Source organism: Parasteatoda tepidariorum, chromosome 10 (genome assembly GCF_043381705.1).
Source record: "Parasteatoda tepidariorum isolate YZ-2023 chromosome 10, CAS_Ptep_4.0, whole genome shotgun sequence".
NCBI classification, from domain to species: domain Eukaryota; kingdom Metazoa; phylum Arthropoda; class Arachnida; order Araneae; family Theridiidae; genus Parasteatoda; species Parasteatoda tepidariorum.
The window spans coordinates 45245327-45257377 of record NC_092213.1 but is presented as its reverse complement, the minus strand read 5'-3'; the positions used below and the strand labels follow the sequence as shown (position 1 = coordinate 45257377).

At 27.7% G+C, this 12051-nt stretch overlaps 1 protein-coding gene and 1 long non-coding RNA gene across 2 annotated transcripts in view; one reads left to right on the top strand and one right to left on the bottom strand.

Moving 5' to 3' along the window:
- LOC107444384 (polycystin-2) overlaps nt 1-6304 on the bottom strand; it is a 40965-nt gene extending 34661 nt beyond the window's left edge. The window contains exons 1-2 of the mRNA XM_016058498.3: nt 6169-6304; nt 549-754 (exon numbers count right to left, since the gene is read on the bottom strand). Of these exons, the coding sequence (XP_015913984.2) occupies nt 549-750 (202 nt within the window). The 5' untranslated portion in view covers nt 751-754; nt 6169-6304. The remainder of the gene's footprint in view (nt 1-548; nt 755-6168) is intronic.
- LOC139426944 (uncharacterized) overlaps nt 1-12051 on the top strand; it is a 55604-nt gene that overhangs the window by 14734 nt on the left and 28819 nt on the right. The gene's annotated exons all lie outside the window — the stretch shown is intronic.

The following is a 12051-nucleotide window of genomic DNA, read 5'->3' as shown; positions in this document are numbered from 1 at the left end:
AGTAAGGGCTCAAAGGGCCTTTATTTTTCCGATTCATCTGATATTTTACATCCACTTTATTATCAATATCGGTCCTATATAGAATTGTCAGATTCACCTGATATTTTGTATCCATTATTTAACCAATATAGGTTCTATATTGGCCAATGTAACCCCTATATAGGCCATTCTAGAACCAACATTAAAAAAATCTAGACATTCCAATATTGGTTCCTCAGTGCATGTTCTTATAGGAGCCATATCGAGCCAATTTTGAACCAAACTGGGACCAAGGTAAAACTGTTGCTATGGTAAGAACAAAATGCCCAAAAACTAAAAAAAATTACTCAAAAATTTTTTAAAATAAAAAAAATGATCACCGAATCTTAAAAAAACGCCATAAACTATTAAAAAAGGGAAAAAAATTGAAATGCAAACAAATACCGGATCTTAGTCATCAGTATATTTTAGAGCTTTAGTTAATTGTAAAGTGGTTGAAATCTCGAGCGCAAGATTCAACACTCACATACGCAAAATCAAGTTAATAGAAACGTAGTAAAATAGCAAACCCTTAATGCTTCTCATACAGCCATGCCAACATCCAGTTCTTTCTTTTTCTGGTATAATATCTGTCTCGTCTGCTTGTATATATAAATCGTCAACCATGATGCCTTCGTCTTCGTGATTTTTTGCTGCACCACCCCATGCTTCATTGATGTCATCGTCTGCAGCGGATGGCCGCCTGCGTTTTGCACCCTTTTGTTTTGACATTTTTCTGAAACAGATAATTTTCAAATACATAAAAACTTAATTTCGTTTAAGACTTTCACAGAAGAAGTATTTTTTTTACTTCTCACCAGAGCTGCGCAATGGGCTAATGGCGATACCCCTGAGGACGATCCGTAAACTTTTACAGATCCATAGTTATTAGAATCGTATATGAGTGTGACGACTAATGTGTTTATGTTTTTATGAGACTTAGCATCCTAAATATCTGGTATTATTTAATATAGTTTTACCACTATCATATTTTATGATTTTTTTTCTGTTTTTATGCCTTTACTAAGCGATTGTCTAAGTAATTCATAATTGGGATAACTTTCGCTTCTCGGAATTTTAAATTGCAAGGAAATATTGCAACAAAGGTATGGAAATAGATTTAAGTAACCTTTTGGACAGTTTTATGGTATCTTACTATTTGAGTTTAGTGGAGTTTGTTTCATGTCTAAAATGTGAAGAAATACAATAGAAAAGTATCATACAATATGAAAAAAAGGATAAAAATTAAAGTTTATCTTTTTTCATATAACCCATTAAACAAATATATTAATTAAAGTTTTTTTTGAAATATTTTTAATGAGTGAGTGCATCGTATCGTATTCGCAAATCATATTTTCTGCCATTTTTCAAAGTTCAGGTCTTAGTTCCTTTTGTAGAAATGTTTCTTTAAATTTTTGATGAAAATGTTTAAAGGACACAGTTTTAAAAGGAGTCATATAGGAGTGTGACAGTATTGTTACTGTTTATAGTATTGTTACTGTTCAAAAGGATGTTTAAAGTAAAAACTATGTATTAAATAAGTAATCCAAAAAAACTGAAGCGGTATGGTATTACTTGTTCAAACACTTCAATAGCTTCAAAAAATTGCAAATTGGAAAGAGAAAAAACAGTCGGTATGTTTCAAGTGCTCGAAAATAGGCACTCATTTTCAAGGCCTGTCAGATGGGAATGAGAAGAAACGGTTTTTTTTTCTAATGCCCACCTGGAGAATGACCTTTCGTCATACAGACATCTGAGGGACAGATTTGTTGGACACTCTTTCAGGGGCAACATATGAGGTAAGCCAATGTTGTAAGGACAGATTTTACAAAGAAGGATAGATCATCCATGCCTGCACGGGTTTCAAACCCAGAACCTTTCGGATGAAGGGGGAGTTCCCTGAACTCTACACAGGCCAGACCGCATGCGATAAAACAAAAGTGATTTGAAATAAAAAGGTAATGTTGCCTACCAAGAATAGAAAAATAAGGACGAGAAACAAAACTAGAAGAAACCACAGTCGCTGAGGAATTGAAAAGATGAGAAACAGAACAGGAGAAACTTCAGAGGCTGAGATTTACTCGTCAGATTTTTGAAGCGAATGAAGTTTTTAATAAATAGTAAAAACTATAAGCTATTATTCAGTAGTGAAAACTATCTATTCAACAAAGCGTAATAATTAAAATGTTGTTAAATTCTGAAACTTTTTTCTGTTCAAAATTAACATATTGCTCTTAATGTTGAAAGTGAGAAGAATTACATATTGATGTTTCAAGAAATTTATCATCAAAAAGAAAAGAAGGAAAGAAAAAAGAAAAATTTTAATGCTCAATATCTCACAAAAATTCCAATTTTGAGCAAATCTCAATAAATTTCAGTTTTGAGAAAATCTCATTATAATTCCAGTTCCAGTTTCTGTTTGTTCGAAAAATATCTACCACGAGATATCTAGAATTCGTCAAAAAAAACAACGCTTAAAATTACAAAATAGGAATTTTTTCTTATTAATATCCACGCGTTTTGGTGCAACATTGTAACGCCGAAAAAAATACAAAATGGCATGTTGAAATTAACTAAGTTCACGTAAAAATCATATTTTTTTAATTTCAAAATTTTTTTTTACTTTATAATTTTTATTTGCTTAATTAAGAAAAATTTGAGTACATTTTATTTCACAACAAATGAAAGTTGATTGAAGTAAATGTGACGTTTATATTAGTAAAAAGACATTCTAATTTATAGTTTTATTTTTATTTTCTCGTATTACTGAAGGAGGGGCTAATATTTGATGACAAATCATATCTTTATACTGTATTATAGATTAAGAATGCTACATATTTAAAATAAATTAGTTTGATAATTTATATAATTATATAGTGGATGATATATATTTTTTTACTCCAAAATAAAACTTGTCCGATAATATCTGACATATGTTTGAAAAAGTTATATATCTTAAGTTACGTTCCTATTCTTATTAAGAAATTAATTGCATGGTTAATCACAAACAACAACAAACATATAGCTAAGGTCAACAAGCAATATAAATTTTCTTTGAGGTCAATTCCTACTTAGGTCAACAAACAAATTGTTTATTTTAGTTACTTTTTATTAAATAATTACAATTAATATAAATATGTATATATGTCACGGCAAAAGACCGAAATCGGTGGTTGTTGACTTTCACCGGTGAATGTCGAGAAGCACCAAATACGTCGGTAAAAGATCGTATATTTAATTACATTCTTGTACATTCAGACCCTCACCGGTGTATGTCGACAATCACAGATATGCTTTGGTGAATGTCCGAAATATTTATTACATTCGATTTGATAGGAATTTATTCGTGGATATAATTACATTTATTCGATATTTTAACCCTACACTGATGTTTTTTTAAGGTTAAGTGCCACTGCCCGGTATACATTTGCCCGGTATACCCTACACTGATGTTTTTTTAAGGTCAAGTGCCATTGCCCGGTATATATTTGCCCGATACTCCAAACACTGATGTTTCTTCTAATCTATCGTCAGTAAGTATTAAAATATAGAATAAATATAAATATATCAAATAAATATAATAATATTAACGAATAAATTAATATAAAATTGGATATAACAAATATTTCGGACATTCACCAAAGCGACTATGTGATTGTTGACATTCACTGGTGAGAGTCAGAAATAAGGGTATTTAGCAAATATTTCGGACATACACCAAGCGACTACGTGAATGTTGACATTCACCGGTGAATGTCGACATTCTCCAGGTTTCGGTGTTTCACCGTAACATATACATATGGCAGAATCACAAAATTAAGTGTCAAAATAGAAAGAACAATTCTGCCATATAAAACTAAAATAATTAATTAAACTTAATTAATGAGTTAATGTTTGAAAAAACTTTATTAACATAAAGTTTTTTAACTTTATTAACATATTATAAGTGTCATCTACAAGTTTAAAAAATGTTTTTGAACTTGAGTGAATGAATAAAAAGTATTTTATTAATGATTGAAAATTTGAACAAGATATATAAATATAGATAGGGAGAGTGCGAACTAATAATAGGAATTGAAAAATAACAAACATCAGATTGCGGATGAAACAAGTTTCATTATTTAATGAAATGCGACTTATTGCATAGTTTAAAAAGTACTTTAATTTCGAGTTTATTTAAATTTCCCTAAATTATAAATTTATGCATAATTTAAACTATAAAAACTCTAATAAACATTTTTAACGAAAATTTTATCCATTGAGAAAGTTTAAGTATGAAATTACTTTTGATAATTTCTAGAATTCAGAAAAGTTTTCTTCAATGAACTTGAAGATTAAATAAATAAGAAAAAACAATTGTGTAGAAATGGTAACGAGAAAAATTTAGAAAATTTAAATTTAATAAATTATTTGCTCAAGTAGAAAACTAATCAATTTCGAAAGTCAGTTTAACAGAAAAATGCCACAAATTTAATTATTTTAAGAAATGCTTTTTCGGTCATTTTTTTTTGTTCTTTTTAAGTTTTGTTTTTTGTATTAAATTATTAAATAGCTTTGATTACAATTTCTATATTTGTTTTTGTTTTTGTTGGTACTGTATAATGACTAACATTTTCAAGATACCTGTGTTAAAATAACCTATTGCTTTTAAAAATACAAGAAAAAATTAAATTTCATTTAATTTTACATTGTCTGAATTTTGTTTTACCTTTTTTAGTTATTCAATATATTGGCTAATATATTAAACAGCTTTATTTTACAGCCTGTATAACTCTTTTCATTATTAACGCTAATACTTAATTTCACAATACTATTTATTATTATGCTGTAAGATTAAGTTTTGATAGGGATTTATTATTCTGTTATAGGATATATATTACTTACAAAATATATTTATTTGCAATATATATTTATTTACAATTACTGTTTAATGTAAAGAGTTATTAAAATATCGGAGTTAAAGTCACTGCTTATAGAATTGCAGGTTTTTAAATTTTGCAGAGACAAGAAGTTTTAATTTTTTCGCAACAGAACTTTTTTCGCGACTGTTATTTTTTGCAACAATACTTTTTGCAACAATAGTTTTTTGCAACCGTACTATTAACAACAGCACTTTTCTTTCAACAGTACTGTTATCTGTCTTGTAAGGAAACAAGTATGATAAATTTAATCCTTTTTAGCTCGAGCGTAGAAATTTTATAAAATATGGTATTATTTTAATTGAAATAGGCGTGAATTACCTTCATTAAGACACAAAATGAAGTTTCGTGTATGAAAAATATTCTTTTATTTAAGAAATAAAATTGTACATATATACACCATTCACCAAATCAATAGACAAGTTATTTAGATTGACACTACTTTTTTATGATGTTTGTTTTATTATTAATTTTTTAAAGAACTTCAACTTTAATCCATTATGAAAACATCTGATTAATCTTAATTAGAATAATGAAAAAATAATTCTAAAAAGTCGAATTTGTTAATAGCTGTTGCAAATTTAAAAAAAATAGCGTATTTTGAAAATTTCTCTACTGAAAGTGTTTGCTCGAATTGAATTACTAGTATTTTAAAAATGGCATCAAAACCTTTAAAAATGGAGGAAAAATAAAATAAGCCAAATTTATAAGTCACAGTGTTAACCTCTTGACATACGAAGACGTCTGGGAGATGTCATTTGTTTTTAATGTCAAAACAATAATTGACGCATCTCAGACGTCTTCAACACAGAGATGCCAACTTGCTCCGGACAGCAAATAAACATTTTAAAGTGGTAGTTAATTAATTGTGATTCTTGGTTTAATAAATTCAATTTAGTAGATTTTTATCCTCCACTTTTTCTAAATAATTCGTAGGATTTTATAATTCATCACTTTATAGTAGTCATGTCACCTTTTAAAAAGCAAGAGTTGGTGGGAGCAGTTGGCATCTCGGTGAACATTCCGTTGAGAGTTGTTGTTAACAGTGCAATCAAATATCATTTCTAAATCAAGAAATTAATAATTCCGCACAGTTTAGAATGTAAAATGTTATGTCAAAGGGTTTAATAAATAAATATTTATTAAAAGTGTGCGTTTACGCACTTTCGGCTGAAATAGTTTGAAAAGTTTTGTAAAAATGAAACTAAGTTACTAAAGATTTGAAACTTACTTTCTAATTATTAATACGCATTCTTTAAATGTGATCTATCAGCCTTCTGATGGAAACTTAACCTTGTCTCAACTGCTGCATCAAAAAGCATCGAAATAACAGAATAGGAACGCAATCTGTAAATGTTAGGTTGCCAAGAGATACTCCTATTTTAGTGTGTATTCTTTAATGCAAAACACAACTTTTAGAGATGAAACACGCGACTCCATTCCTATAGTTTTCAATGCTTGAAACGCCAACTTTGTGACGTTCCATAAAGAGATAAACTAATACACATATTCGTGATGGTTTTTTTAGAGGACTCTATTCTGTTTATGATTATATTTTTATTTCTTTAATGAATAAAAAGTGTTTTGAAGTTGAGATTGTTTTTTGTCTGGCTATGTTTGGTATTTTGGTGGTAATTAGTTACGATTTATTGAAGATTGGGACTTGTAAAATGCGTAAAGTATTAGAATGAAAATATAGTATAAGTCTGTTATAACGACAATCCATAATGCACAAAGATAAAAGTATGATTAAAACCTCTGGAATGTGGGAAAAGTTTATTGTGTTCCTGACTTCATGGGAACACATAAAGCTCGTTTTTTTTCAGAAGTACTTTTGAAATTATTTTATTAAAGCAAACAAAAAATATGATTTTACACTCTGTGATAAAATTTGGTAATTGTGATAAATTTGGTAATTTATTATATTTAGTATTTTTTGGTAATTTAATTTGTGGTGAATTTGGCAATTTTTGTGGTAGATTTAGTATTTGGTTAATTTTATCATAGAACATGGCATAAAAACCATGTATTCGGTAAAATTGATTTTTTAATTTTGCATTTTTTGAAAAAATGTGAAGCAATAGAATTATAAATCTTTAAATATTATGATAAAATTTGTAAATTTTTTGTGCAATAAACAAAAAATGTTGAAAGTAATCAATAAAAAATATTCAGTAATGTAATTATTGTGAGAGTTTCATCAAAATCTAACAAGCCAAGTCATTTTTAAAATGAGCAAAGCTTCTCTGTTTTGTAACAAAAAAAGCCAATTTGTTAAGCAGATTCAACTGAAGATACAGTTTGGAATTGAGAGTTTATAGATTAATTATAGAAACTGATTTTCATAAATAACGGAATTCAATTACATTAAAAACTTATAATTAATTACAAAAAATTGTTTTATTACTTTTAAAATGGCGTCTCCTTTTCAGCATATTTATAAAAGTGTTTCCTTACTTATTAATTAAATGTCAAAACTATGCAAGTAGATAAGAAAAAATTATCTTCTTTTTTATGAAATTTAACTTATTATATGCTGAAGACAGGGTTGAACTTTTTTGTTAGAAATTCTTTGAAATACTTTGAAAAAAATATACCAAATTTATAAACATAATTAGGTTTATAGCAACATTCTAGTCTAATTAGAAAAATGATTAGATTTTTTAATAGATAGCGTACTAAGCAATTTGTTTTGACAGGGAATTATTACATGCATATGAAACTTTTTTCAGCTAATAGTGTTTTTACCCTAACTGAACTGATAAATTAGTGTTATAATTGATTTTTGATAGATGGTTTTAATTTTAATAGAAATACATCGCTGTAATTGGATAAGATGGTATAATGATTGACATTAATTGAATTTGATAATATTTTGTTAAAAAATGTTAATAAAAAATAAATATATGATAAAACATAAAAATAGTGAAAATTGTGGATATGATGTGTATATAAGGATTCTAAATGTTGTTAAAAATAAAGATACATATTTAAATGATTTTTGCAAAGTTGTTTTACTTCTACTGATGAGAGATATATTAGTGACGTTTCAACTATTAACAATAAAATAAGGGTTTCTGATTTTAAAGGTAGAAAAGATGAACTATTTTAGTTGAAAAATGCGATTATTTGTGTCATTTAGAAAAAATTTCACAGTACTTCTTCTATTAAATTGAAAAATTATGCTTGACAACTTAAAGAAAATATATTATTGATTTTATAGAACAAATTTAATATTATAATATTCGATCAAACTTTTTTAGAATTTATTGAAATTTTTTAATAATTAATGAAATTTAAGACTTGATGAGAATAAAAGTTCAGAACTTTTTTCTATCCTTAATGTTCAAAATTTTTTTCTCTGAATGTTGTGGAATTAGTACTAAATGTTCTAGAATTGGTACTAAATGTTGAATAATTAGTTATAAATGTTCAATGAGTTCTAAATGCTTTTTAATTAGTTCTAAATGTGCTAGATTTAACTCTAACTATTTTAGAAATAGTTGAAATGTTCTAGTACTGGTTTTAAATGTTTCAAAATAATTTGAAATATGCTAAAAATAGTTCTAGATGCTCTAAGCATTTGAATTAGCATGTTATAGCATTAGTTTAAAATGCTTTAGAAATAATTGAAATGTACTAGCGTTAGTTTTATCTGTTTTATAATTAATAAAAATGTGCTAGTAATAATTTTAAATAAAATTTACTGAAATGTCCTTGTATTAATTAGAAAATGTTTAGAATAAATTGAAAATAAAATCTTCTGAAGGAAAATTAACTGCCCGCTTTGGCTAAATTTGTTACGGTTTTTAAAAGCTATTTTTATATCAAATGGATAATTCTTTCTGTGACCTACTATTCTATTTTTTTTTATAAAAAAAAACATTGTGCTTTGACTTAAGATCCTCATAAATATTTATATAATGGAAGGCAAAACCATATAAATTGAAGAATGGAGAATAGAATGAAGAATAGAATTCTGAAAAAATGAATCATAATAATAAAGTACTGCTTAATTACTTTTTTTTTAGAATAAGGATCATCCCTTTAGAAGGATGAAAAGGTATAAATGATTTAAGGAAAAAATAAATTTTATGAAAAACTGGTGAATCATTAACGTGGAAAACGCGATCGAACATGCCGAAACATGTTTTACTGCTATGGAAAATTAAGGGGGGGTTATAAGTAAAAAATCTGTTTCATTGGGCTATCATAATTTTGATATTTTAATGTACCGATACACTTTCGTCGGATCATGGTAACATTTCTGTATTTTCGTCAGTTAAAAATTAATTTGAAAACGCACTGTGTATCTATTCATACTTCCTTTTTGATAAATATTCTTAAAATTTGTGGAACGAGTGGTAGTTACGGAATGCCTGCAGATATAACGGTATTCTCTTAAGAGAATACCGTGACTGAATACTTAACTGATCCGATTTTTTTTCGGATTTTGCTTTAAAATATAGAAGAACAAATGGATTTCTCTCTTTATTTTGCACATTTTAATTTTTATATAGACCCTCACTCTAGACGTTATTGAAATAAAACTTTAAGAAATAGGTCATGGAAAAAGTACAGATACTTCACTTAAATTGAAACAAAATAGAGAAAAAATAACTACATAAATAAATCTTTTTTATTCGAAAAGCATTGCAAAGGTCAGACAAAATAGGAAANTATTAGTTTTATCTGTTTTATAATTAATAGAAATGTGCTAGTAATAATTTTAGATGAAATTTGCTGAAATGTCCTTGTATTAATTAGAAAATGTTCATAATAAATTGAAAATAAAATCTTTTTAAGGAAAGTTAACTGTCCACTTTGGCTAAATTTAACGGTTTATAAAAGCTATTTGCCTTCTGTATGTCATAATAACCGATGTTAGACCATAGTAAATCAATTTTGATTGCTGGTTCAATCTCTAAATTAATTTTTACGGATTCTTTTTGATTTTTAGGATTACTGATTTTTTTTAATGGATTTTCCATCTTCCAAATTATAAAAAAAATTTGTTTTGAAAATAATGTTTTCCACAATACTATTATTATGTTACTTTTGTCATACAACATATTTTAACATTCTTTAAAATTTTTATTTTTATTTTTTTCATACTTTTAAAGAATGTTATAAGTCTACATGTTATACGTTTAAAATAAAAAATTTATTGTCTAAGTCTTACAATTTGAATGTTAAATTTCGAAATTTCATTTACAATCAACGTTACGTTATTACAACCTAGAAGAATAGAAGATTCCTAAACATAGGATACACTAAAATTGTGTAATTACATGAAATTGTCTTCAAAGCAGCTAAGTGATTTTATTGGTAAATAACGTGTGGCATCGCTGCTTTGCTCATCAGTTCAACAGGGTTAAGTATTAACTTATTAAGTTATTTTGGTTATTAAGCTGTTTAGATTTCTGATTGTACGATGCAGTCAAAATATGTTCTCAACAAAATTTTCGTTTTCAAATGGAAAAGTTCGTTAAAATAAGTGGAGGAAAAGGTAGAAAAAAGTACACAAATAGCAACAAATGCACCGGCCTTCACTCCCCAATAATATAGTTAAAATATTTGTTGAACTTGAAATCGTAGAAAGAGGCGCAATAGTGGTTGCACATTAAGATATATCCCAAGGGTTCTCAAAGTGTGAACCGAGCAGAATTCTGAAATTGCACAGTCTGATATGCTTGGGGCTTGTAAAAATTCCAATCGGTCATGTATATTTTCCCCTTAAATGCCCGGTGGGTCATGTAAATTTTCAGAGATATTGTAACACACAGATTAAGCAGCCCACAAATTTTGACGTGTATTTATGACGTGTATTCAAATTATGACGTATGCATTTTCCAGTAGCACTGGATAAAGAAATTTTTGTTATATTTGTATAAATACTAGATCTTGCTTAATTCGGATGTTAGGAGTTCAAATCTGAAATTAGTTTTCCTCCTAAAGCTACAGATTTAAAAAAAAAAGACTTTGCTCATGTTTGGTCGTTGTTCGTATGTTCAGAAGACACGAAGAAACAGTTCATAATAAGGAAGTGCTCCTGGCGACATTTCCGGGCATGGGTTCCCATGCAATTTTATTCCTGATAATAAGCGCTAACTCCCCTAGAAGTTAGTTGCAACATCTACATTACCTTTATTATATATTACCCTTGTTATACATAACGTTTCTAAACTTGTACATGTCGACAAAAAGCAGACTAATAATGTCATTTAAAAAAACTGTCGCTTTGAGAGAGAAACTGATTGCAGAATTGAAATCAGCATTACAGATGCATCTAAGACCTGTCAAAAAATATCATGCAACAGAAAAAAATTATTCCTCAGTGTAATATTTAATAATTCCCTGATAATATATCCCTTCTTTGTGAATAAGATTATTTTACATTAACTGCAATTCTTCTTCGTGCTGAAAGCTTCATCGTTAATTATACTGAACACTTCCAATCTGTGTTTGAAATAAAAGCGTTGGTGCAGATATGTCCTTTTTTCAACAGATTAATGGTAGGATCATCCATAAGTTTTCATTATTAAGCAATCGGAAAAAAATACTTGGGCATGCAAACGCTTCGTTTGGGCACTTGTTTCGTAGATTGGCATGCCCGACAGGACACATAAATTAGATTTTTCGAAGATAGATGGTAACTCTATTTACTAACTTATATATATTTAATACTTAAAATATTCCAATATTACTTTTTTTAAATAAAAATTGAAGTATTGTACATAATACTTATAACACTAATAATTTTTAATACCAAATGAATATTTCTTTCTGTGGCCTACTACTTAATTTCTTTTTTTTATAAAATACTACGTTGGTTTGACTTAAGATCCTTATAAATATTTATATTATGGTAGGCAAAAATATGTATCTTGATTCTGAAAAATGAATCATATAATAAAATACTGTGTTACTACCTTTTCTTTAAAAAAACGGAACCACCCCGTTAAAAGTGTAAAAAGGCATAAATGGCTTAAGGAAAAAATAAATTTTATCAAAACATGGCGAATCATTAGCATTAGCGAGGAAGACGTGATTGAACACGCCTAAACATGTTTTACTGTTATATATATATATATATATATATATACAGTCTCTG